The following is a 24679-nucleotide window of genomic DNA, read 5'->3' on the forward strand; positions in this document are numbered from 1 at the left end:
GGGTGAGGGATCCAGGTGTACCCTTTGCTGGGATACAGAGCAAGGCACCGCAGCTGCTGCTGCTGCTAAGTCGCTTCAGTCGTGTCCGACTCTGTGCAACTGCACAGACGGCAGCCCACCAGGCTCCTCCGTCTCTGGGACCCTTCAGGCAAGAACACCAGAGTGAGTTGCCACTTCCTTCTCCAAAAAGCACCACAGACTGGGGCTTTAACCAACAGGAATTGTCTCACCGTCCTGGAGGCCTGAAGTCCAAGATGAGGATATCGGCAGGGCTGGGTCCTTCCTGCCATCGTGAGGACCTGCTCCGGCCTCCGGCCTCGCCTGTGGACGGCCGTCTCCCCCTTACATCTCTTCACATCACCTTCCCCCCATGTGTGTCTCTGTGAGCACAATTTCCCTTCTTACGGGAACACAGTCATATTGGATCAGGGCCCACTGCAACGATCTCATCTTAATGTGACCCCTTCTCTGAAGACCCTCTTTCCAAATCAGGTCACGTTCTGCGGTCCTGGGGGTTCTGACCCCAGTCTATGAACTTGGGGAGGACACAATCCAACCTGTAACACTGAGGTCACCCCAGAAGAGGGAGCCAGGGAAATCAGCACCCCAATCTCATGCTACCCTCTCCCCGGCTGGGCTCCCCTCACCCGAGGGCACAGGAGCCCGCTGATGCAGCCCATCGGGATCAGCAGATGGGGCACAGCGCAAGGTGGGGAGGAAGTCCAGAGCAGCCCACAGAAGGTAGCTGGCTCCCTCCCTGACTCAGCACAGCTTGCTCCAGGAATACAAGGTTGGCTTGACGTCAGACCATCTGTAGACCCACGTCACCTCTTTAACATCCTCACTCCACACCCACAGGGAACAAGGTCGGGGAGAGCTCACACCAGGCAAAGGTTTGGGGGCACTGAACCCACAGTGTTCCTGGAGGCTGAGAGCGGGCGGTCAGAGGCCCCAGGTCCACCAGTGGGAGCTGCTGTGCCTTCCGGGGGCCGGGGGCCGGCACCGGCCTCTGCCAGCCCGGCTGTGGCCCACGAGTCCAGTCCACTGACGGCCCTGAGCCGCACCCACATGCTGGGGCCGCAGACACCCACTGTGGCCCTCTCTCTTCCTCTGGCTTCGCCAGGGGGCCGGGCGCCTACCTGGTGATCCTGTCCTGACAACTCTGTTCCCTGCCCTCCCAGCCTCCCCAGCAGCTGGGTGTGGCCACGAGACCCTATTCAGGCAGACAGAGCGAAACACAAAATCCGCTGGAGAAGGGGTCCCTGGGGAAACCCGTCCTCTCCTGAAAAGGGGGCTGTGGTGACCACTGTCGGACTTCCTGCTACGGGAGGGAAGCAGAGCTCTCCAGCCCCATCGGTCAGGTCTGAACACAGTCCTGACTGAGACGGGGCCAAGAGGCGAGGGGTCTGTGCCTACCTGTGTGCGTGATGACGGGGAGGGACTGGAAAGGACCTGACCACCAGGCCTCCCAGGACGTCAAAAGACTGAGTGGAGGGGGAGGGGCAGCATGGGACAGAACTTTCTAGGCAGCGGTGGGAGCAGGGTGAGCAAGGAGGCTTGGTTGGTTTCATGAACACAGGGAGGCCGGGTGGCTGGAGCGGTTTGGGGGTCAGGGCAGGGCAGAGGAGGGTCTGAGAGCAGTCTGGCTGGGAAGAGGTTCCCACCTGCATCTCTTGACCCGAGTCTCCAGGCCGTGGGGCCAGACCCCTCCTGGTGGGGTCACAGACTCCCTTCTCCACTGAGGAAGGGCAGCTGGGGTGCTGGCTCGGGGGGCCCCCCAGCCCCGAGGGCACATCATCCACAAAGCTGGGTGGGGGGGTCATGGCCTGGGAGGGAAGGCAGGGCTGGGGGGCTTGGGTAGAGGGGCCGGCAGTGTGGGCGGGGTCTTGGAAACATCTTTATTGGCAGCAAGGAGGGAACACCAGGACACAAGGCCCCGGGGCAGAGGGGGCTCAGGAAGGACTCGCGGGCCGCTTGTTGGGGCGAATCCGGTCGTTGATCCAATCCACATAGTTGGCCACGCGGGTGTAGACGCCAGGCTTGTTGAGCCGCCCGCAGCCGTCGCCCCAGCTGATGATGCCGTACAGGTAGGCCACGCCGTTCTTCTCGCAGGCCAGTGGCCCGCCGGAGTCCCCCTGTGCAGAGTGGCCCATTAGGGCCTGAGACCCGCCTGGAAACTGCCCACCACCCTTCACCGCAGCCTCCGGCACACCGACCCTGAAAGTGCCTCCACAGGGGTCCGGAGCAGCCTGGGACGCAGATTCTCAAGGTGGACCCCCAGCAGCCTGGGGTGGGGGCAGGCGACACAGGCACCCCGAGCAAGGGAGCGGTCCTGCTCACTCTCCCCCAGCCCCAGAGGTGGCGAGGCCTCCGGCTCCCGGGCCGCCGTTCCGCAGGCCCTGCCCTGCCTCCCTCTCACCTCCACAGCTAGCAGCGCCCTCCTCAGTCTGGCTCTCCACCCACCCACCAGCTGGCACCCTGCTGGAAACGCCCTCTTCACATCCTGGCAAACTGCTATTCACCCCTCAGGACAGGTGCAAGTGCCCCCTCCTCCGAGAAGCCATCCTTGACCTTCCACAAGGCGTTTGCTGGACCACGTGGTCCAGGGGCGAGCCCCCGCACCCTTTGCCACTTCTCGGGTGGGTGACCCAGGAAAAGCGTGCAGACCCCTCTCGGCGTGTCTCCCCACCTGTGAACTGGGGAGTAAAGCAGTTTCCCCATCTCAGCCCTGAGGCGCAGCCCCCCGAGCAGCCTTGAAACCAGGCTATTGGGATCGGCAGACCAACTGAGCCCACTCGGGAGAAGGCAGGGTGAGATGGGCTTTGGCCTTTGGTGTCACGTGGACAGTCCTGCCCTCAGTTTGATGTGCCCAGGCTTTGGGATCTGGCAGGGACAAGAACCCACCCTGGGGGTGGCCACCGACTGGGAGGTGGGCCTCTGGCCCCACTTCCTGGCTGGCCCCGCTGGTCTGGCCGCTTTCAGCTCCAGGCTCTGGGGCGGTGGGCTGTCCAGGCTAACCTGGCAGGCGTCCGACCTGCAGTCGAAGTAGCCGGCACACAGCATGTTCGGGCTGATGTCGGCCCCATACACCTCAGGGCTGCTGCACTTGTGGTCTGCGACCAATGGCACCAACGCCTCCCGCAGCGAGGGGGAGTAGCCGCTCACGTCTGCGGGCCGACACGGGGGGCGGGGGTGCTCAGGCTGGGTCGGGCCACCGCTCCTGGGGGCACGACCCTGGCCCCCTGCCCGCACTCACTCTCATCCTGGTGGCCCCAGCCTGCTATCTGGCACTTGTGTCCCGGGGAGAAGGAGCTGCCAGGCTCGGGCAGACAGATGGGCTGGACGAACTGGGAGCGGACGGCGCAGCGCTCCCCTTTCTTCTCCAGCCGGATCAGGACTGGGCAGGAGAGAGGTCGGAGGTCAGCCTGCCACGCGGGGGCCCGTGACAGCCGAAGGTGGCCCCGGAGTCACACGGGGTGCCGCCCGCTGGGCCGTGGGGACTGTGTCCTGGGAGGCCCCGGAGGGAACTGCAGGCAAGCTTCCCCCTCCTCACCTTCTCCCTCCCTCTGCCCTCCCCCAGCCCCCGTCTCTCCCATCCCTCCCGGGAGAGGCTGAGGACTCCCCCAGGCCTGCCTGGCGCCGCTCCCAGCTCCCAGCACACAGCCTCGGGCGGAGCCTCACCGAGGTCGTGGTCACTGGGGTTGAACACCGAGTACAGCGGGTACGGGATGTACTTCTCGATGCCAAACGTCTGTGTCACGTCCGTCGTGCGGTTGAAGAAGTGCTGGCCCAAGACCACGGAGACGCTTTCCCTGGGGGGGCTGTGCAGCAGGGGCTGGTGGCGGCATGACCCTCGGGCCCCTGAGGTCTGCTCGCGCCTCCTCCGACACTGTGCAGTGCCCCCGCCCCCAAACCCTGGGAAGACCTGAGCAGGGGTGTGGTGGGGCGTGGCAGGCTACGGCCACACCCACAGTCCTGGCAGCACCACCTCTAAGAAGGCCAAGGCCCGCACGAGTCGGGGGCCTCTCATGTGTCCAGGTGGGCTCAGTGCTGAATGGGGCCCAAGCTGGTGTAGGTCCAGGTTGGGGCACAGCTCTGCCCGGTGCCCCTGGCCTGGAAGCAGACCTTCCTATGAGGTCACCCGGGGGTCCAGGAGCCTGAGCACTCCTCTCACCTGCTGACCCCCATCACACCTGCCCATGAACGCCCTGTTCCAGCCACCTGCTTGGCCCAGTTCTGGGACCACTGCTCTGGGGCCCCACCTGCAGAGGGTGGGTACCTTCACCCAGCTGGGCCCCTCCTGTGATATGAGGAGAGCATGCCAGCTCCCCTCCTCCAGCCTGTTAACCACGCCCACCCCAGTGCGTACAGGGGAGGCTCCAGGCGGCTTTTCACAGGTCCAGCAGGGAAGGAGGCGGCCCAGGCCACAAGCACTCGGCACAGGGCTGGTGCCCAATGCCCCCACCCCCGCGGTGCAGTCCTTAGGGTGACTGGGGGGCGTTGCTCATTCCGGACTCTCATGCAGCCAGACCCCAGCCTGCCCCAAGCCCCTGACCCCTGGGATGACACTGGACCCTTCCCCCCGGAGAGAGCCTCTTCCCCTCAAGGTAGAAAATTTAGGAGAGGTGGATGGGCAGGCCTTTCCCAGCTCTGAGCTCGCTGCCCCTACCCCTTGGGTGTGGTCATGGGCCTCACACCCCTGACCCCGACCCCGGATGCCAGCCCCAGCCGTCCTTGCCCACCCGGAGGAGCCGAGTGGGCAGGACCTCAGGCTCCCGAGGCCCCTACATGGGGCCACCTGCTCCTTCTGGGCAGAGGCGGGGCCGGGGCGGGGCCTCAGGGCTGGCCTCGCCCACCGCCCTGCCGCGCAGGCGTGCCACCTCGCCACACCCCGCCACGCCCACCGCCCTGCCGCGCAGGCGCGCCACCCATCCACGCCCCGCCCCGCCCCGCCCCGCCCCCCCGCCCTGCTGCGCAAGCGCGCCGCCCCGCCCCCGCCCCGCCCCGCCGCGCCCCAAGCTCCAGACTAGGGAGCTCCCGGGAGAGGACCCGCCACAGAGACTGGGGACTGCGCCCCGGGGCAGGAGCGCAGCGGCTCTCGCAGTCTCCGGGCCCAGCACCGGGCTGAGCGCGGAAACCCACCTGAGTCAGAGGGGCGACGGGGAGCGGAGGGACCGAAGGACGGGGCTTACATGGGTAAGGTGGGGACGCGCGGGTGATGCTTAGGAGCTGCGGGCGTGTGCGCGGATGGCTGGCGGTGGAGCCGGGACGCCGCGTGTAGGGCCGGGCGGGCGGGCGGAGAGGTGGATGGTTGAAGGGGGGACACCGGGGTGGATCATGGACACTGGGGCCCAGGGCCGCTCACCTATTGGAGAAGCAGTGGGCGGCAGACACCACCCAGCAGGTGTGGACGAGGCTCCCCGCACAGAAGTTGTTCCCGATGTAGATGGCGGCCAGCCAGGGATGGGAGCCGGGCAGCGAGGAGGAGCCGCCGATAATGCGGGGCCGCAGGAAGGTCCTCTTCTTGTGTCTCTTGCCGCAGGTCTGGCGTCCAGCTGGTCCAGCGGCTGTGGGCCCAGGCAGGGTCAGCAGGGCCTCGGTGGGCGGGGGCTGAATCCTGGCAAGGGATTCTGGGGACACAGATCACTGGATCACGCCGCAGGTCCTGGCTGTGTCCAGGATTCTCTAGGCCCCCAGTGGTTCACCTGCCTCCAGCCCCCGCCTAGGCAGCTCCTCTGAAAGAGGAGCCCAGCTCACGCCCAGCTCTGCCCTTGGGTGGGGGGTGGTGGCGCGGGGCACAGGACTTAACTCTGAGCCTGTTTTCCTCATCTGCAGGATGAGGAGAACTGTGCCTGATCACAGGCTTTGCAGAAGCCAGGGTGGCCCAGCAGGCCTGGCAGGGGTTCCTGTCCCTTCCAGCAGCCTGGGACCCCAGAGCCAACCCAGGATGGGTCAGAGGGCAGGCTGGCCTCTTGGAGCCACCTACCCACCAGGGGCTGACCCCAGGGACACCCAGCTGTATCTTTGTCTGTGGGGACCATCCGGGCACAGTGCAGAATGCCTGGGCCCCCTGACCTCTGATGCCGACCCACTGCATGGCCTTGGTCCAGCCCTGTTGTGGTGAGCCTCAGTCTCCCCATCTCTCAGATGGGCCCGTGGTCCTCCGGGGAGAGGCGGCCACACATGGGGGTGTAGTGGGAAGACCCCAGTGGGGTGGGGCCAGCCCGGTGCCCACCCTGCTCCTCCCGAGACCACCTCCAGCTGCGCGCACCGCAGGCCGCTAGGCGGCAGTACTCCCAGGAGAGGGCGCTGTCCTTCACCACGTAGCACCAGGGCCTCTCGTCCTTGTCTGGGTTCCTGGTGGACAGGGACAAGCTGGTGGGCGGGGGTCATGGCCCCGCAGAAGCAAGGGGGGAGATGAGGATGCCTGCTGTGGGGGTGGGGGGTTTCTGACCCCCCCCAGAAGCCTCTGCTCCTGCAGGTGGTTCTGAGCCCTGGCCCCAGGCTCCGCTCCCTGAGCAGCCTCCCGAGCAGAGGGGTCAGGACCGTGGGGACAGTGCTGACCGGCAGTAGGCGTGGGGGCCCAGGCCCAGGAGGGCCGCGGCACCCACGGAGTCCACGTGCAGCTCCTGGTAGAGCAGGTCGGAGTTCCAGGCCAGGCAGCTGAGGCCTGAGGCCGCTGTGCTGGCCACGCCTCGGTACTCGGTGCCAGTCCCCACGAAGCAGCGCTGGGCGGGCACTGTGGGCGGTGGGAGTGCGGTGAGCCTGGGCCGCGGGACGTGGGGCCCACACCGCTCTGAGGCTGGGCAACTCACCGATGTTGCAGAGTCGCCCAGCGTAGTCTGGGGGGCAGGCGCAGACGGTGGTCCCGGTGGCCACGATCAGGTGGCAGGAGCCCCCGTTCAGGCAGGGGCTGCTCAGACAAGCTGGGGGGGAGCACTCGGGAGCTAGGCCTTGGCCCCAAGCCGGGGGTGGGGGTGGGGTGTCTAGGCCTGGTTCCCACCCCGGTGCCCCTCCCTGGTGGCCCTGGGAAACCCCTTCCCAGAGCGCAGGCTCAGTGACGTGGCCCACCCCGCCGGGCCGCGCCCTCGAGTACCTGTGTGGCGGGTCCCCTCACAGCGGATCTGGCCCCCCGCGCACTCGCACTGCTCCACGCGGCCCTGGTGTACGCGGGCCCAGCGCTCACCCGGCTCCAGGTACTCGTAGCGGCTCTCGTCAAAGCACTTCTCTGGGGTGGGGGGTCAGGGGGCACAGTGAGCCACTGTTCGCGCCTGTGGCCGGCGCCCTGCCACCCCGCTGCCCCGCTTACCTGTACCACAGTCCTGGCCGGTGAAGGCCGCAGGGCAGGTGCAGTGGTGCGACTCGGGGTCCTGCGTGCTGGAGCAGGAGCCCCCGTGGAGGCAGGGGCCAGAGGCACAGGGGTCCCGGAGGGCTGGGCACACGCGCGAGGGAGGGGGGCGTCTGAGAGCCCCACAGGCTTCGGGCCCCCGACCCACACCGTGACGCCCCTTGCTTGCCAAGGGCCTGCTGCCTTCAAGATGCCCCTTCTAAGGCTCCTCGGGGCGTGTGTGCCCTGCAGGCCTCCACCCTCCCCACCCCACCCCTGCCCAGCTCTCAGAACCTGGGCAGAGGTCTCTGGCTCCGCATCCAACACCCTGAGAGCCGGACCCTGACAGGCAGCACACTGCCCCTGGAGCGCCCTGGCCCCCCGAGCAGGTCTCCCAGCCTTGCTCCCTGCACGGGGACCTCTCTGGCCCTGCTGGGCCCAGCCTGACCAGCAGGGGGTGGCGTGGCCCCAGCAATAGCTAGAGCAGCTCTGTGGACCCCAGAGAGGGTGGGACCCTGCCTTGTGGGTGGGCGGGTGCTCCCCACTCCCCACTCCTCCAGCCCCCAGGCCTGCAGTGGGATGAGCACAGGACAGGACCCCCCACTCCAGCTCTGACTCCCCCCAAGAGATCACCCCCACCCCCGGCTCCAGACCCCCAGGCACCCACCTGGGCCCCCCCGGGGAGCGGGGTCCTGCACACAGTAGCCCCAGGCCCTGTCCCGATCGTAGTTGTGAGTCGTGGCACACCTGGGGGTGAGGCGTGCGCTGATGGGGGAGGGCGCCCAGAGACCGGCTCGTCCCGACCCCAACTCAGGCTGGCTGGCTGGCCGCTCTGGAGCGCTCTCCTGCTCAAGCCCTCGTTCATTCACTCCACCTGCTGCGTGCCGGGCTCAGGCCGGAGTTGGGAGGGCAGAGGGTGGGAGGGCCTCCAGGGTGGACTCGGGGGCGCGGGGACCGGGACCCACCACTTCCTGTGGGCGCCTCCCTCTGTGGTGCAGGAGTGCAGCATGCGGCCACCGTAGCGGAATGGGAAGCTGCAGGGCTGCCCGGCCTCGGTGAGCACTGCTGGGGGGAAATGGGGGTCAAGGGCTCCCGCGCCGGGCACCTCCTGACCCCCATCACCCACCCCACTCCACCGCCCGGGGCTGCGCTGGTGCCCCCAGAGCCCCGTCTGGGGGTCACCTGCCGCCTCCTCCAAGAAGCCCTCCTAACACACCTGTGCCCCCAGGGCTGTTGGAGGGGGCTCCCCTGGGCAGGGGGGTGAGCCCTCCACCAGGGGGCCCCTCTGTCTGGGGTGCTCCCACGGCTGCAGTGCTGGGGGTCACTGAGGTTACAGGGGTCACAGGAGTCATCGTGCCGTTGTGTCCTGGCGGCTCCCTTTGGCTCTGGGAAGGGCCGAGAGGGCTGTGATGGGGGGTGTGGGGTGGGCCCCTCACACAAGGACCTGCCTCCATTTGCACGTCGGCGTCCTCAGGCCTTGGAGGGGGGGCCAGGGGACACCGGTCTCAGCTGAACACTGTTCCCTCCCCGCCCGCCCAGTCCAAGGAGCCGGGACACCAGCATCACTGCCATCCGGGCTTGAATCCTGGGGGGTGGGGTCGGACGAGAGCAGCTGTGTGGCTTTCAGAGCCCCCCCATGACCTCAGACACGTGGACCCAACAGGCCCAGAGGGCAGGGACCAGCAAGTTGGAGCCCTTGGCCTCCTGTCCCCCAGGCCCGCCCAACATGCCCACCTCGGCCCCGAAGGTCCACTTTCCCCACGGTGGGCCCCTCACCCTGTCCCACACCCTGCCCTGGCCTCACCCCAGGACCCGGAGTTGGCCCAGGGGAGCCCGTGGTCACAGAGCTGCGGGATCAGCACTCACCCTGGCAGACTGGAGCTGTGCCCCGCGAGGCAGCAGCAGCAGCAGCAGCAGCAGGGCCAGCCCAGGCGGGGGGCAGGGGCTGGCGACCCGGGCCCAGCACCCCATGGCTCCTCCTGGGCTGGCGTGAGGAGCAGCGGGACGCGGGAGCAGGGTGAGGGTCAAGGCTGCCGGCAAATGATTAACCCTGGCTGCCTCCTGTGCCGGGAGGTCCGCACGTCCGCCATATCTGCCGCCCAGCTCACGCTGCCTGGGCCGGCGGTCCCCTCTCGCCTCCGCCATGCTCCTCCTAGCCCTGACCGCGTCCTGCAGGCGCAGCATAGACGCCTCCTCCAGGAAGTCTTCCAGGATGACGTGGAAGGAAGGGGCCTGGACCCCCCAGTCCCAGCTTCCGGTCCCCACCCAGCCAGAGGGCTGGCCGCTGTGTACTTATGAGCTGTACTAACCAGAGCAGCTGTACGTGCTGGGCCCTTTGGCGCGGCCCCATGGCCAGCAGGAGGCCCGGCGCAGAGGAGTGTGTGCGCACTGGGGTGGGAGTTGAGGACAAGGCCCCGGACAGGGACTTCCGCCGCTGTCCTCCACAGCACTTCCGTCTGTCCCCTCCCAGGGCGAGCCTGGGCTGGGGCCTCCCATGCGAGGGGAGCAGGGAGGAGGCCTGCCCCCAGCCCCCTGCCCCAACAGCTCCTGGACCCACAGGGGCGCTGCCTCAGGAAGCCCAGGACCAGGACCAGGACCACCCGTGCCGTCCCGCCTCTTCCATCCCCAGCCCCTGGCCAGGCACCCGGGCCCACTGAGACCCGGCTTGGGGCCCTGCCCTGGCCTGGGGGCACTTCACTCCCTGACCCATGAACGGGGACGGGGTGTTGCCCCCCAGACATGGAGTCATCACCCCAGCCGGCCTGTGGTTTGTGACTGCAGCCGCAGGCAGAGCTGCTCGGGGACCCTCTTCAGCAGTTTGAGGGGGTCACGGAGGCCAGGGGGCCCTGATCCCTGTGAGCTGGCTCAGCTGCCGACACGGGGCGAAGGGAAGGGCTGGTCTGGGGGGATTGGCCTGGTGCTGCAGCCACCTCGCTGGGCACTCCAAATCGCCCTCTGGGCCCCCGTTTGCCCTCTGGGCAGAGAGAGGGAGTGCAGAAATGGGGGGTACCCAGCTTGGAGGCGGTAGGCACTGGCCCTCTTCCATGTGGGCACCCTCGGGCCCAGCTCAGGGCGCGGCCCCGGGGGCACTGAGGCTTAGGGCCCTTCTGCAAGCCTGGAGCACGTCTCTGTGGGCAGGGCGCTCTGCACAGGCTCCGTCCACCCAGGACCTGGGCCCGTGGCACCATCTCTGCCTCCCTCCACCCCACGCCCTGCCCCCTGGCCTGGCTGCCACCCCTGTCCCCTCCGGACCCTGGCCTCAGGGCCTTTGCACAGGCTGCCACCCTTTCCCAGGCCTTCTTGGGCAGGCAGGGCTCCCCCGACATGGTCACTGCACAGACTGGCCCTGCCAGACCACTCTTCTGGCCCTGCCAGACGACAAGTGGTCCTGGACAGGGCAGGACCTCAGCCGGCTGCCCACACGCTGGGCCCCACGCCCCCTTAGGTCAACCTTGCTTTCCTGCCTGCCTCTGATCCAGCCCCCCTGAGCTGGTCCCCCACGACGTGCCTGGGGCCACGGGGGCCACGGCTCCCTGGAGGAGGGCCCATGCCCCAGGACCCAGCACGAGGCCAACAGTCGGGTCCGCTCTGACACTTTATTGCGGGAAGGCTGGGCACCAAGCAGCAGGGGCAGGACCACCAGCCCTCTGAGCCAGCCCTGGCGGGCGTCTGAGGCCAGACCCCCGGGGGCGGCTGACCTGGCCTGTCTGAGGCCCTCGAGGGGGGCTCAGCTGCCCTCCCTCAAGACCACTGCTCTCCACGCATGTGTCCCGGCCAGCAGCCTGGGTGCAGGGTCCGCAGGGATGGGCCGGTGGGCGGCAGCCTCAGACAAAGGTGGCGTGGTGTGGGCTAGCCTTGGGCTTGGCGGTTCCCCCGGGGACGGGGCTCGGGGTGGGGCAAGCCAACGTTGGGGCGCCACTGGCCCGTGGCCTCCAGGGGGCCGTCCGCACCCCCGGGATGCTGCCGGCCGGCCCAGACGGCACGCCAGTGACTCGGTCCACATCTGCGACTGCGCTGACCGGGGGGTGTCGCCTGCCTCGGGCCCTGCCTGCTGTCACGGGGAGAGGAGAAAGGCTGTCACCCGCCTGCCCGCCCTGGCGGGAGATCCCAGCCACCCTCTTTGCTCAGACCCTGCCAAGGGGTTCCCGTGCCACCACCCCCTCCACCCCGTGCGTCCCGGGGGCAGCAACCTCTGCCCTGTGGCCCCTCGGCCTGTGCTCCAGGGATTACTCAGCAGATACCCTGAGGAGGGTCCCAGGCCAAGGCAGGCAGCAGGCTCCGGGGAGCGGGCAGGGCGAGGGTAGCTGCCATCCTGAGTGCTGGGGGTGAGGTCTGCGGGTGCCTGGCCTGGGGGACTCGGTGTGCTGGAACCAGCGGGGCCCCTCATCTGGCAAGGGGACGCCCGGGGCTCCCTGCCTGGGTCCAGTGCAGCTGGGAGATTGGGGACGGCTCACCCAGCAGGGCCTCTGCGGGAGGAGCTCAGAGGCGGGCAGCTCCCCTCCGCCCCACCCCCAGCCCCTTGTTCTCCTTCCCTGGGGGAGGCTGTCTGTAGCCAAGGGGCGTCGGGCAGGTGGTTGTGATGGGGGCTCCGGGGAGATGCGCACTTCTGGGCTCGGGAGCGCGGAGCGCTGGGTGGGGCTGTTGCAGACAGGCTGGACCCTGGGAGCAAGGCCCTCCGCAAGCACTTGGGGTCTGCACCCATGGGCCGCGCTGCTGGCTTCTCAGGGCCGTGGTCCCCAGGCGAGGATAGGGCAGGGGGCCCACAGGGCCCTCCCGACCTGGCCCCACCGTGGTCCACGTGCCGGCGGCTGACTGGGGTGCGTCTCAGCCTCCAAGACCCCGAGCCCCTGCCGGGTCCCCCTCCACGCTCTCCCGCTTAGCCAGCAAGACCACAGGCCAAGCGCCCCTTCCTCCAACCTGCTCTCTCACTGCTCAGAGCAGCCAGGCCCTGACTCCAAATACCTGCCTCACCCCCAGGAGCTCCAGGCTTCCTGGGACTGCCTTGGAAGCTTCCAGACGCTTTGGTGGGCAGCCACACCTCCCCACCCACCACCCTAGGTGGTCGTCACTGCCCTGTCCCCCTGGCTGGTCCTGGGGCGGGGGCAGGGGGCCTGGCGGGGCAGAGGTGCGGTCCCCAGGAGCCAGGCGGGTGTGCACAGGGCACAGGGCACTGGGTGGGCGCCTCAGCCTCAGCCCTGACACGGGGCTCCCCAGGTTCACCCCCAGGACAGGTGCCAGGCTCAGGGCCACAGGCGGGACTCCAGGCCCCAATCAGGCCAGGTGTTGGTGGGGAGGCACAGCGTGTCTGGGGTGGTCTCGGTGAGTCTGAGCCAAGGACCCGCCGATGTCTGGGGTGCGGGGGAAGGCGCCTCGGCCCGGCCCCCAGTGGACAGGCTGGAGGAGGGGGCTCCAGCCCAGAAACATGGGGTCCGGCTCCCCTGACCACCCCTCCCAGCCTGTGGGGGAGGTGGCAGGGGGGGCCCCCACAGCGGGTCAGCCTCACGCCTCACAGGGGAGCTGCCCGGCCACACACGTCCCACCCGGGCAGTGTGACAAGGTCGGGGTGGAAAGCGGAGACATTTGCGAGCAAAGGGGCCTGTCCAGGGCTCCCAGGGTCCACGCAGAGCAGCCGGGACTAGAAGCTCCTCCCAGACAATCAGTCCTTCAGTCATTCAACAGACATTCCGCTTGGGCCTGTCCCGGGCTTGCCAGTCGGCCCCCAGGGCCAGGAAGCCATGCGGTTGGGCTGGTCTGCCTTTGGATCTGGGGCGGTGGGGAGGGGCAGGGCTGTGCTCCTCAGTTGCTGGCCCCAATTTGGGGCACCTGTCTGGAGCGTTAAGAGGCCCGTGGGCCCACACACACCGCGGGGCACGGCCCGCTCCTGTCCAGCCCTGCTCAGACCCTCCAGGACAGAGCCTGGCGAGCGGTGTGGCCCCAGCCGCGGGCCCTCTGGCGCCCAGGTAGCTTGCGGGCTCGGGATGGGCGTTTCTCAGGAAGGTGGCTGCGGTCCAGGCTCCTTCCGCCGCCTGGACTTGCTCCTCTGAGGCAGCGGCAGCCCCAGGCCTGTGACTCAGTGTCCGGGGCCCAGCCCAAGCGGTGGGAGGGCAGGCGTCACGGCCTCTGTGCCAGGGCCTGCCCGTGGCGACTGCTCTCCCAGGCTCCCCATGACCCTCCTGGCAGGCGGTGGAGCACAGAGGACCCCCCTATCCCCCAGAGTTCGAGGGCGACCACTTCCAAAGGAGCCAGGCTGCCCTGTACACGACGCTCGCTCCTGGCACTAGCTGGCCCCAGTCCTCTGTCCCACGTCCCCCAGACCCTGCACGTGGGGCCGGAGCTGGAACCTCACTGCCCACCTCTGAAGCTGCCCTGGGGATCACAGGCCCGGCCCCTCGGCTGACCGGATTCTGTGACTCTGACCGGCACAGCCAACCCCTCCCTGGGGGCACCATGCTGGAGCCCTCACGGCAGCTGGGACCCAAAAGCCCCTCCCAGGACCCTCCGGCAGCCCCCGGCCAGTGGCGGGTCTGCCCTGGCCCTCAAGGCTCCACATCAGGAGAAGGACGCTCCTTTGGGGGGCCGGCAGGGCTCCCAACAGCCCTGGTGTGGCCTGACCCCTTGGCCACCCCCAGGGTCACAGTCTGGCCTCAGCCTCCAGACCTGCTGGGCCCTCGCGAGGCCCCCACCGGCCCTGGGAACCCCATCCCACTCGGCGCCCTTCGTGGAGGCTGCCTGGGCCCCCAAGGGCAAGTCAGGGGACAGCCCAGCAGAAGCCCTGGTTCACCTGCGGCTCCCCCAACCTCAGCCCCCAGTCTGCGATGGGGGTGGGTGCCGGCTCGAAGCCCCTCACTCAGCAGATCTCTGTTGAGCACCTATTGGATGCCAAGACTCCAGCCCATGGCAGCACAGGCTGGGTTGGGGGGGGTCACATGGAACCCAGGCGGGCAGACCTGGGGGCGGGGGTGTGGGCAGGGCTGCCCCGGCGGAGGTGGCGGGGGTCGTACTACCAGCCACCAGCAGCCCGTGGGTCCCACTGGGAGACACCCAGAGGTCGGGTGGCGTGGACCACCTGCGGGGCACTCGGGGGAGACACGGAGAAGGGGACGCAAGGGGGATGGACACGCAGCAGAGACCCAGGGCCAGCAGCCAGGAGGCCGGAGTCATCCTCACCCATGCCAGGGCCTGGGGACGGGTGTTGGGCCAGCTCGGTCAGCCCCGGGGAGGCCGTGGAGCCGGCCAGATGGAGGCGGGAGCCCGGGACATCTTGAGGGAGGTCCACTCAGGTCCATCCTGGCCAGGGCAAGGCCGGGGTGCTGTGCTGGAAAGAGGGTTCTGAAGAGAGCCCTGGCTGAGGGCTGCCCTCCCGGGACCCTCGAGAGCCCACGTGTCCCCGAGAAAGTCCACCAGCCACCGTCGGCCCAGGAAGGTAGGAGTGAGCAGTGGGGGTGCCCCTCTGCCGCCCAGATGGAAGGGCCAAGCTCCTGCTGGGGAGGAGATGGCTGATGGACAAAGTGCAAAGGAGGGACAGGGGCGGGGAGGCGCCTGGAGCAGGCGCACGGGGCTGGGGTCCGGGCTGCGGAGACCGGCACAGCTGCCCCAGGAGGCCCTGACGCCCTGGGCACAGGCCACGGCCCACTGCGGAGCCAGGCGGGCCTCCCCAGGTGTCCCTAGCCCGGGGCTCCCACCTTACCTGGCCTTAGCAGGTGAGACATGCCAAGGCCTGGCTGGGGGGCGGGCGGACAGGGGCAGAGGGGCTCCTGGGACTCGGGGCCACCCCGAGGGCATGCGGTCTGGCCGCCTGCACTACCCAGTGGAGGGCGTGGCCTTTGAGACAGGCCTCTGGTTTCCATGGAAGCCGAGTTACTAGGCCACAGCGACCCCTGGCGGGTGGGCTGCGTGGCAGCACTTCCTGGATCCGCGGAGAAGTGACTGCGGGTCCCTCCCGCTCTGGGGTCTGGACATGCCTGGGGTGGGGGGGAGGGGCGGGGCGGTGGTACACACCCCCAGGATGGAGGGCTTCCGCCCCGTCCAGTGCTCCTTGGGCTGAGCCCCCAGTGGGGCCAGGATGGTGGCGAGGGCTCCTCAGGGAGGGTAAGGGAGAGACTCAACCAGGACCCTGACCCAGGCCCCACCGCCCAGCTCGGCTGGGCAACAGGAGGGGGAAGCCTGCCCAGCGCCTGGCTGGGGGGCGGGGGCGGAAGGACACACTTCTCTCAGCCCAGCGCCTGATTGCAGGTCCCACAGGGCCAAGCCTGCACCCAGGTTGACACCCCGCTGAGCGCTCAGCCGGGGGCAAGGCCAGGACCCACCCCGCCCGACACCTGGGGGCAACGGGGTGCTGGGCCGGGGCCCACCACCACCGTCCGCGCTGCTACGGCTCCTCTCCTCGGCCTTGAACACCTTGCTCTTTCCCTAGGAACATAGGGCCCTTCGGGGTGACTCCCACGCCTTTGCCACACCCATCCACGTGGACAGGGGCGTCTCAGCCCCCTGGCTGAGTGAGCCCTGAGCCCTCTGTAGAGCCCTAGACGCTGTCCTTGGACCTGACACTGGCTCCATCGGGGCCAAGGACTCACACCCACACCCAGCCGGTGCTCCCTGGGGCAGGACGTGCCCATCACCGCCCAGGGTTTTGCTGGATACCAAACAGGTTAACAGGACCAAATCCACGGCAGGCCATGCGGGAAGGCTGTGCCCTGCGTGGGCATGTGTCCGTCCAAAGGCCTCCAGCCCTCGGGCTCTGACAGGCCTCTGAACGTGGGCACTGGGGACCGAGGCCCACCCTGACGGGACCTTCTCCTCAGGGTGGCACAGAGCTGGCAGCCCACGGCTCCACATCTCACGACCTGGCAGCATGGCCATGCTGTCTCTCTCACTCTGGACAGAAGGGTCTCGGTGGCCACCGTCTAGGAAACAGCTCACAGCACCTAGAACTGGGGACGCACTCTGCATGAAACCTGCCGGTGGACCCCAAGAATAAGCACACTGGCTTAAGGGTGCCCGCAGTGCCCCACTGGCTGGGGAACCCCCGGTGCTGTTCTGAGTCACCAAGGTGAGCTCGAGGCTCATGGGAGGAGCACCCCCCAGGATACCCAAGGAGGCAAACATCCAGGGCTCCCACCTCGCTGGGGATTGGGGGGCAGTGGGGGTGGCCACGGTGGTCAGAAGCAGCTGCCGGCACTGGCATGACCTGGGTTCCTACCCACCAGTGCACAGGGGTAGGGGTGGGGATGGGACTCACATGGCCCCGGTAATGTGCTGGGAGATGCAGGGACCCACCCGTCACCCTGCCCGGGCTCCGGAGCGAGAAGCAGAAGACAGAGGCCCCACTGGGTAAACCGCGTGGGCTCAATGCCCAAGCAGAGTGTGGAGCCGGGGAGGACGTGGCTGGACCACAGGCAGCCAGCACACCTGCGCTCTGGCTCACAGGTGACCAGGTGGAAGGATCTTGCCGCCTCACCCAGCAGTGCCGGCACCCCCACCTTCAGCCATCCGATCCCTAACCCCCAGGCTCAGGGAGGGGCGAGCCATGCCCCCCGTGTGTTGTGTCTGCCTGTCCAGCACTTCCCACCCCCCGCCATCCTGCCCTCATGCAGCTCTGTCTGCAGACACACCTGAGGCGCCCAAGTGTATCTAGAGTGGTCTATTTTCAAAAGCCAGTATATTAAACAATGAATTACATGGAAATGTGCAGTGTTTGCCATGGATTAAAATACATCTATCGTTTTCTAAAGAGAAAATAGGTTTTCAAATGAAGGAGGAAAGAGTTTTCAAGCAGTCTGATGGTCAGACGTAGAGTTTATTTCTCCTGGAGGAGCACAGACTCAGCACAGATGCAGCTGCACACGTGTGCAGGGGATGGGAAGGGGAGACGGGGTCGCAGAGCAGGCCACATGCGAGGAGGAGGCCCGGCTTGGTCTCCGCGGGGAACCTGCTCACACAGCCAGTCCTCCAGAGCCACCCCGCACACCAAGCCAGACCACCACAGCCCGGGGTCCCCAGAGATGTGGCTGCGGGTCCTGGAGGACCCATCCCAGGCAGGACTCAGGCAAAAGGGGCCTTCCCGGCTGCGGAGCAGCCCACAGCGAGGGTCTGCGCATCCTGGGGCTCGAGGAGCCGCCCCGCGGGCGTGGCCCTATCCAGGCGGAGCGGTGTGCCCCCTGAGCCCCTTCTCCAGGAGGCCGGGGGCCTCGCTCCCCCAGCCAACATTCATGCGTCTCGGGACCGGCTCACGTGACACATTCACACTTTCGTTTGGAGGAACCATGCTGACCTCCCGGGTCAGGGAACCCCAGGCCCGTGGGCCCCCACGTGCTCTGACCAATGTGCAGAGGGGGAGCAGGCCCCCGCGGCCAGACCTGGGGGCTCACCGTGGGCCTTGGGCTCTAAGCCACACAGGGCTTCTCCCACTTGCTCAAGACACATACTCTTTTTTTTTTTTCAATCTTGAGATTAAAATGCTGAAAGTGCTAGAGATTCCGATTGTAAAAATAACACACATTTTTCAGAAATCCCCAGGGCCTTGCTTGGCGGCATCACTGCCCTGGACTGGGGAGAGGCACAGGGGCCCGCGCCGCGGCCCGGTGGGGGTGAGCGCCCCCACAGGAGGCCTCCTCGGTGCCCGCCGCCCCTCCCACCATCCTGGCCACTCTCCGACCTCAGCGGCGCTGCGTCCTCTCAGAGAGGGCGGGGCAGCCAGGACAAGCAGGGTCACCGAGGAGGAAGCACCCTGGACCCTTCCCTCGAGAGACTCCGGGCGGGGGTTCACTTCCCACCGCTCTCTCGTTTTAATTGGAAACTGTGTGGACAACGCCAGCGCCGGGCGGCCGGCGCGGGGCCAGCGGGAGGAGGGCAGTCAAAGGGGAGCAGGGGCGGCGCGCCCGGAGGTACCTGGTCTCGGAGGTGCGGCCGCGTCCCGCGGGGCGGGGGGCGGCGGCAGGAACGTGCTGTTGGGGCTGCTGATGTCCCCCTCCCCCGTGAGCGTCAGGTCGGCCACGTGCTCGCCCTCCTCGGTCTGGACGCTGCCGACCTCCACTTCCTGCGCTGGCGGGCTGGGGGTCCCGGGCGCCCCAAGGGGCAGGCTGTCGCCGGAGCCGGGGCTGCTGGCCGGGCTTTCTCGGGGCAGGGGTGCCCGCTCCTCGCCGTGACCCGGCACAGGTCTCGGGTCGAAGGCCTTGGCAGCGGCTGAAGGGGAGGGGGCGAGCCCTGGGGGGCTGGGGGGCAGACGCAGGAACTCGGGCAGCACGAGGTCCTCCTTCCTCAGCAGCCCGCGCTGGTCGTCTGCTCTGCTGCTCTGAGCTTTGGAAATGAGCTCAAAAAACTCTGGGAAGAAATCCCACATTGACCAGGTTTTAGAGCGGGTCCCCTCTGGCCCAATGCAAGCGCGCGTCTAGAAAGTTCTGTCCCGCTGCCCTGGGGCCTCCCCACCCTCTAGCCTCCACCCAGAGCCCGTGAGGCTGCAGGCCACGGGCACGGCTCTGGTCCTCCCTGGACTAGCTCTGGGTGCCGGGGCAGCAGCCACCTGGTTCCCTTCTGAGCAGGAGGGAGGCCGCTGACCAGACGCCACAGCCTGACAAAGCCAGGAGCCCGGGTGTCCGGGCTGGTGAACCTGTGTGCGGGCTTCCTCGGGCACCACCTGGGCCTGCGAGCAATGCCCGGCCCTCGACCCCCTCCTGCAGCCCCGGCACCCCCGGCCGGGTACTCTACCTTCCTGGATGCCCCCCAGAACTTTTCCTGTTCTTGAAAGTGGAAGTCTTAGTAGCTCAGTCGAGTCCGACTCTTGGTGACCCCATGGACTGTAGCCCCCCAGGCTCCTGTCCATGGGATTCTCCAGGAAAGAATACTGGAGTGGGGTGCCATGCGTTCCTCCAGACCGTCCCCACCCAGGGATTGAGCCGCGTCTCTTGTGTCTCCTGCACTGCCGGTGGGCTTTTTACGGCTAGATGCGCCTGGGAAGCCTGTTCTTACCAGGGTGGGTTCTCAACTGTAACTCAAGTCCACCGTCCCAGGTAGATGGTTTCTACACTGAGCCTTCTTGGGGTTAGCTTAGCTAACTAAGGTTACAGTCTTAGCTTCTGACCAACAAGGAGCCTGAAACCTCACACCTGAGGGTGCGCAGAAGGCGGGCGCTTCGGCGCAGGCGCGGCCGGGCAGCGCAGGCGCTGCGACGAGCCAGCCGAGCGGAAGCACTGCCGGGTTCAGCCGTCACAGGGCAGCTCAGAGCGGGGCTGCTCCTAGCGTTTCTCTTGTGTTACAGGCTTCTGGAGGGAAAGCTTCCCGCCTCCCTGTCTCTCACGCGCTGCCCTCCTTCGTCCTGCGGTCCGGGGACAGCGCGGGCGGCCGGCCCCACGGCCTGACACACAGCGTCTCCTCCCGGCCTCTGACCAGGGCGGTCAGCGCAGCCCGGGCTCCGCCTCACCTGGGACCCGCCCCCGCGAGGACCCGCCCCCTTGGCAAAGGCCTGCCCCCTGACAGGACCCGCCCCCTATCAAAGGCCCGCCCCCCAGCGAGGGCCCGCCCCCTGAAGGACCCGCCCCCTGACAAAGGCCCGCCCCTTGACGGGATCCGCCCCTGACAGGACCCGCCCCCCCACCCTCACCCCCCCACCCCCGCGAGGGCCCGCCCCCTGATAGGACCCGCCCTGCCCCGCGAGGCTCCCCACCCCCCACCCCCCACCCCCCGCCCCCGCCCTCCAGGGACCTGAGCAGGACAGCGCTGTGAGGGGGACACAGAGACCACCTGTTGCAGCCCCAGGCGGGGGCTCCCTAACTCCCGAAGGGCCCGGCCTTCGGTCTGAAAACTGGGGCTTTAGTAAGGTCACACCGACACGTGCAGACCCACACGGGTGACTTCTCAGGGGTCACCCTTCAGGGGTCACAGTCACCCCAGTGGCATAACCCAGAGAAGGTTCTAGGGGTCCTACGCATTCACGAAAAACGTGCAAGTTTTAAAAAGTACACGTACCCTCTGCTTCGTCCAAATTAATTTTCTGATATTTTTTTTTCCCAATCTTTGCAATAGATTCTTCTCTCTTTGAAAGCCGGGGCTCCCTAGCATTCTTCCCATTTTCTCCTTTAATTTTAATAGAATTAGACTTGCCTAGCGTTCTCTCCTCTCCCTGTGTCAGAAGGAAAGTCAAAGTTCCACTCACGTTGCAGACACGACAGCACGTTCCTCAGTTATATAACAGGGGACTTGGAAACACAGACTGCACGGATTTGGACTTTACATGAGTTGCAGAAGTCAATTGCAATAAAGACTGCGTGTGAGGCACACACACCCACCCAGCGATTCCCAGTCCAGTGGGAGCGGGCACCACAAAGGGGCCCTAGAAGAATCCCCCACCCCGGGGCGCAGGCCCGACTGGAGCAGAGGGCCGCGGGGGCCACCGCCCCCAAGCATTGCAGGTGCGGGGCGAGGAGAAATTACCGTAGCCGAGTGATTCCTGGAGCTGGTGTTTACAGCTGTGCTTTGTCTGACCGGCGCACTTCTCTGTTTATCTGTGGACACCGAACACAGTTGAGATAGACTTTATACCGCAGTGAACCTCAAACCCACCTCCACATCAATACAATGACGTTTATACATCTTTGAGAGCAAAGCTGCACAGAAGCCAAGGTACGAGAGGTCCCTTATCTCCATCACGTTCAGGCCGAGGTGCCCGCACAGGGCCAAGGGCCAAGGGCCAAAGGACCAGCGCCCTGGACTGGCCGCATCTGGACAGGGCGGGGTGAGGGTGACCATGCTCCCTGGGCTCTGCAGTGACAGAAAGGGCCTCCTGGGGACTGTTTGGCACGAGTGCCTTTAGAAAGTAGGAGGCTCTCACATTCATTATGTATTTTCAACCACGGCCACTGCCCCAAGTCAGGGCCGCAGGCTGGCCCCCAGCCCTCACGGTGCATGGCCACTGCTCTGGCCCAGGATGGGCCGGCACAGTCCTGCCATCCCATCTGTGAGCAGCATTCCGCACCCGGCACACACCTGCCTGCGGCTGCACCTTCAGGCTCACCTGTGCACATGGGCCAGGGGGTCCAACCGCATCAGACCCTGGAGGGGGCGCTGAGCACCCACACCCTGCTCAGGCCGCTTGCCCCCAGACCAGCCGCTGGCTGCATCAGACCCTGGAGGGGGCGCTGAGCACCCGCACCCTGCTCAGGCCGCTCGCCCCCAGACCAGCCGCTGGCTGCATCAGACCCTGGAGGGGGCGCTGAGCACCCGCACCCTGCTCAGGCCGCTCGCCCCCCAGACCAGCCACCTGCCAGGGGGAGAGCGCACTGCACTCTCACAACCCAGATGGGCCCAGAGGGGGACGAGGGGCTGCGCTGGAGCCCCGAGGGCAGAGAGGCCACCACAGCGCAGGTCACCGGACACAGACGAGTGACCGGCGCCCCACTTCAGAGCTGAGTCAGCCTGGGAAAGGGATGGGGCAGCTCCTGGCCCAGCCCTCCACTCGCCCTGTTCAGTGGACTCCAGGGACTCCCTGCAGGAGACACGGCCCCGCTACCCTCCGCCTGGGAGGGGCTGAGCGCTCTGGGGAGTGCTGGTCCCTGAGACCCAAGGCGAGGCCAGGTGACCTGACGGAGCCCCGGCAGTTGCACTGCCGCGGGGATCGCTCTCCCTGAGAGGCTGCACGGCCAAGGCCAAGGCAGCGAGCGTGGGGAGAGCTCAATGAACCACTGCCGCCCTGTGCACAGGCCCTCCGTCACCGCCCAGTCTCCAACCAGGCCCCACCTCAGCCACCGCTGGGCTCGGAGCAGCAGCAACACCCTGGGGTCCTGGGCCCTCCTGCAGAGGATGGGGGCCCCCCAGGAGCAGAGCACATGCCAGGGCGCGCTGGGATGCCCCGGGGTCTCGGCAGGGCTTGTCACCCTTCTCCCAGCAGAGGAGACATGCTCGGCGAGGCCCCAGCGCTCCTGCCCACAGTCAGATGCCCTTCAGGCTTGAACTTGGCCACGGTGGGGAGCTGCCGAGCCCTGGGAGACCCTAAAGCCGTGAGCAGCCTTCTGCAGCGTCACGCTGAGACCGGACAGCAGAGCCCGGGACACAGCATCTCTCCACTCACCTTTCCCTCGGGAGGGGTCCTTCTCCTCCAAGATGACCCGCTGTCCGTCCAGACTTGAGATGGGGGCCCCAAGGTCCAGGGGCTCCTTCTCTCCACTCTAGAGGCAGAGATGGTGTAATGAGCAGCCACGCAGGCTGGAGCTCTCCGGAACAACCACGTGTGGTCCATCTGCCAGCAAGACCACCCCAGGCTTGATGGAGTCATATAGGCCAGCTGACCCCAGGTCCTGCCACCTCAGCAGGGCTGGCCGCAGACTCCTAACGTGGAATGACACGGATCCCAAGCGCTGGCAGGCCTGCCCGAGCGCAGGCACCCTGAGGAACCCGCGTGAACTGGGCTACCACCTGGAGCCAGCTGCGGGCTACACCGAGTCGGGTTGAAGACTCGGGGGTGGAGGTCACACGGTGGTACCACTAACACCTGCGTCCCCAAGTCAAGCTGGCCGAAGTCTCAGGACCTCTCTCAGCCTGGAGGGGGCAACTCCGAGCCCGCCTCGCTGGTCCTCAGCGTGCCAGGAAGTGCGTGTAGGGCTTCGCGCCCTTCCCTGACAGCAGGGAGCAGGCAGGTCTGAGGCCCAGGGTCCTGCCCTTCTCCCCTGGGAGACTATTTTGCTGTTCGAGTCCCGCAGCTTCTGTCAAAAAACAATCTGAACGTGCAGTGTGGCTCTTGAACTCCTAGTGACCCGACACCCAGCCAGAGCTCCAGCCAAGGGGGGAGCGCACAAGGCTAGCAGGTCCAGGTGGCTTACGACCTCCTGGCGTCAGTGGCCCACGGCTCGCCCAGGAGGGTCTGCAAGAGGGTCCCAGGACAGCCATAGCCTCATGTTCTACCCTCCCCAGTTCCCCCAGTCTCGCCCCTGGAGTGGCTGGACTGCCCTTCTGGCTCAGGCCCCAGCAGGGAAGGAGCCCTGCCCGCCAGCCAGCCCCCTGGGACGGAATCCCCACAGCAACCCCATGAGCAAGCTGCCCTGACTCCCCCACTTTACAGATAGGTCTACAGGCACAAAGCGTTAGCCATGGCTTAGGATCCCAGCCAAGGGAGGGCAGGGAGGCCACGTGGCATCCAGGCCATGCCCCTCTCCATCGGGCATATGCTAGACTCCAGATTCTGGGGCAGCGCTCCCCCCATCCCCTCCCCCACCGTCCCAAGCTGGGCCGGGGGGAGCCCTGGGTTCTCCTCGGGACTGGTCCTCTGGCTCAATTCAAAATTTCTGAACAATTCTGGAGCTCATCTCAGAGAAAATAAAAATCCTAAAAATACTTACAATTGTAGTTCTGATACAGTATATTTTGTAAACAAAGGAGAACACAGGCCAATGGGCCATAAGTGCATGCTCAGTCACTTCAACGTGTCTGACTCTTCGTGACCCCATGGACTGTAGCCCGCCAGGTTCCTCTGTGCATGGGATTCTCTAGGCAAGAATACTGGAGTGGGTTGCCATTTCCTCCTCCAGGGGATCTTCCCACCCAGGGACCGTGTCTCCTGTGGCTCCTACGCTGCAGGCGCATTCTTTACCGCTGAGCCACGGGAAAGCCCCCAGTGGGTCCCAAGTCACATCTCAAAGCAAACATGTGGTGCGTGAGGGGACAGGTCCGAGCCTGCTGGCCCAAGTCTCCCCAGACGCCGTCTGGCGACAGGGTGGGGCTCTGCTCTGTCTCTCCTTAACCCATTCACCAAGTAACCCGATGGCCGGCTGGGAAATGCCAGAGCGCCATCAGACCCTCAGCGTGTGGGCAGCTGGGCAGTTAGCGGGTGCGTGAGGGGCTGGTGTTGATGGACCGACGTCTGGTCAGGTGTGCAAACGGCGGGACGCTGCAGGGTTTCCCTTTGTTGCTTTTCTTGGCCTCCTTGGGCCAAAACCCCCAAATCTCAACCCAAATCCAGAGGGCACGACGGAGGCAGGAACAGCGAGCGTGTCCACTGCAGGGTGAGAAGCAGGCAGGCGGGGGTGACGGCCTCCCAGGGCTCCGGGCGCTGCCAGCCGCTCCTCGCCTGCCCCTTGCGACGCCGCCGCTCACTCTGTGGACGACTCGGGGCAAACTGCACCCCGGCAGGCAGGAGCCCGTGGGCAGCTCGGAGCACAGAGGGCCCTGTGTCCCGGGTCAGCCTGGTTACTCACCAGCCGGGCCACCAGCTCATTCAGCCGCAGGCCGTACTTGGCCGCCACGGGACGCAGCACTTCTGTGACGGGCTTGCTGGGCTTGGCCTTGAGTCCCACCGATCGGTTAATCGGCACCAGATCCAGCCTGGGCAGAGGGGGAGAAACAAGCATGGCTCTGCCACACGCACGTGCA

General features: G+C 66.8%; 2 protein-coding genes across 13 annotated transcripts in view; both read right to left on the reverse strand.

Annotated features, from left to right (window-relative positions):
* Window positions 1–1884: 1884 nt before the first annotated feature.
* HGFAC (HGF activator) lies at window positions 1885–9518 on the reverse strand. Of its 10 annotated transcripts, none has more exons than NM_001207029.1 (14): window positions 9194–9518; window positions 8544–8712; window positions 8293–8389; window positions 7995–8074; window positions 7310–7432; window positions 7097–7228; window positions 6816–6926; window positions 6565–6739; window positions 6272–6357; window positions 5366–5630; window positions 3682–3821; window positions 3257–3397; window positions 3019–3167; window positions 1885–2135 (listed from the first exon to the last, which is right to left on the reverse strand). In NM_001207029.1, the coding sequence occupies exons 1-14, from the start codon at window positions 9296–9298 to the stop codon at window positions 1953–1955; spliced, it is 1956 nt and encodes a 651-aa protein (NP_001193958.1). In that variant the 5' UTR covers window positions 9299–9518; the 3' UTR covers window positions 1885–1952. The 10 variants fall into 10 exon arrangements, with proteins under 10 accessions (NP_001193958.1, XP_059743288.1, XP_024848724.2 ...); XM_059887305.1 differs by having other exon boundaries at window positions 5366–5567; window positions 9194–9500; XM_024992956.2 differs by having other exon boundaries at window positions 6236–6357; window positions 9194–9500.
* Window positions 9519–10904: 1386 nt separating this feature from the next.
* RGS12 (regulator of G protein signaling 12) overlaps window positions 10905–24679 on the reverse strand; it is a 114924-nt gene continuing 101149 nt past the window's right edge. The window contains exons 13-18 of one of the 3 annotated variants that reach the window (XM_024993717.2): window positions 24505–24631; window positions 22386–22482; window positions 20753–20823; window positions 20288–20441; window positions 18215–18646; window positions 10905–11375 (exon numbers count right to left, since the gene is read on the reverse strand). In XM_024993717.2, the coding sequence (XP_024849485.1) occupies window positions 11152–11375; window positions 18215–18646; window positions 20288–20441; window positions 20753–20823; window positions 22386–22482; window positions 24505–24631 (1105 nt within the window). In that variant the 3' untranslated portion in view covers window positions 10905–11151. Of the gene's footprint in view, window positions 11379–18214; window positions 18647–20287; window positions 20442–20752; window positions 20824–22385; window positions 22483–24504; window positions 24632–24679 lie in introns of those variants that run through there. The other 2 variants (XM_024993716.2, XM_059887839.1) reach the window with 2 other exon arrangements.

This window comes from Bos taurus, chromosome 6 (assembly GCF_002263795.3).
Source record: "Bos taurus isolate L1 Dominette 01449 registration number 42190680 breed Hereford chromosome 6, ARS-UCD2.0, whole genome shotgun sequence".
In the NCBI taxonomy this organism is placed as follows: domain Eukaryota; kingdom Metazoa; phylum Chordata; class Mammalia; order Artiodactyla; family Bovidae; genus Bos; species Bos taurus.

Excerpts from the sequence above, each read along its gene's own strand:
- HGFAC (XM_024992950.2), bottom strand. The coding sequence starts at position 9,472 with ATGGCGGAGGCGAGAGGGGACCGCCGGCCCAGGCAGCGTGAGCTGGGC. Across the intron at positions 8,075-8,292 it reads GGAGGCGCCCACAGGAAGTG|GTGTGCCACGACTCACAACT; the intron begins GTGGGTCCCGGT and ends CCTCACCCCCAG. Across the intron at positions 3,398-3,681 it reads CCCCAGTGACCACGACCTCG|TCCTGATCCGGCTGGAGAAG; the intron begins GTGAGGCTCCGC and ends TCTCCTGCCCAG.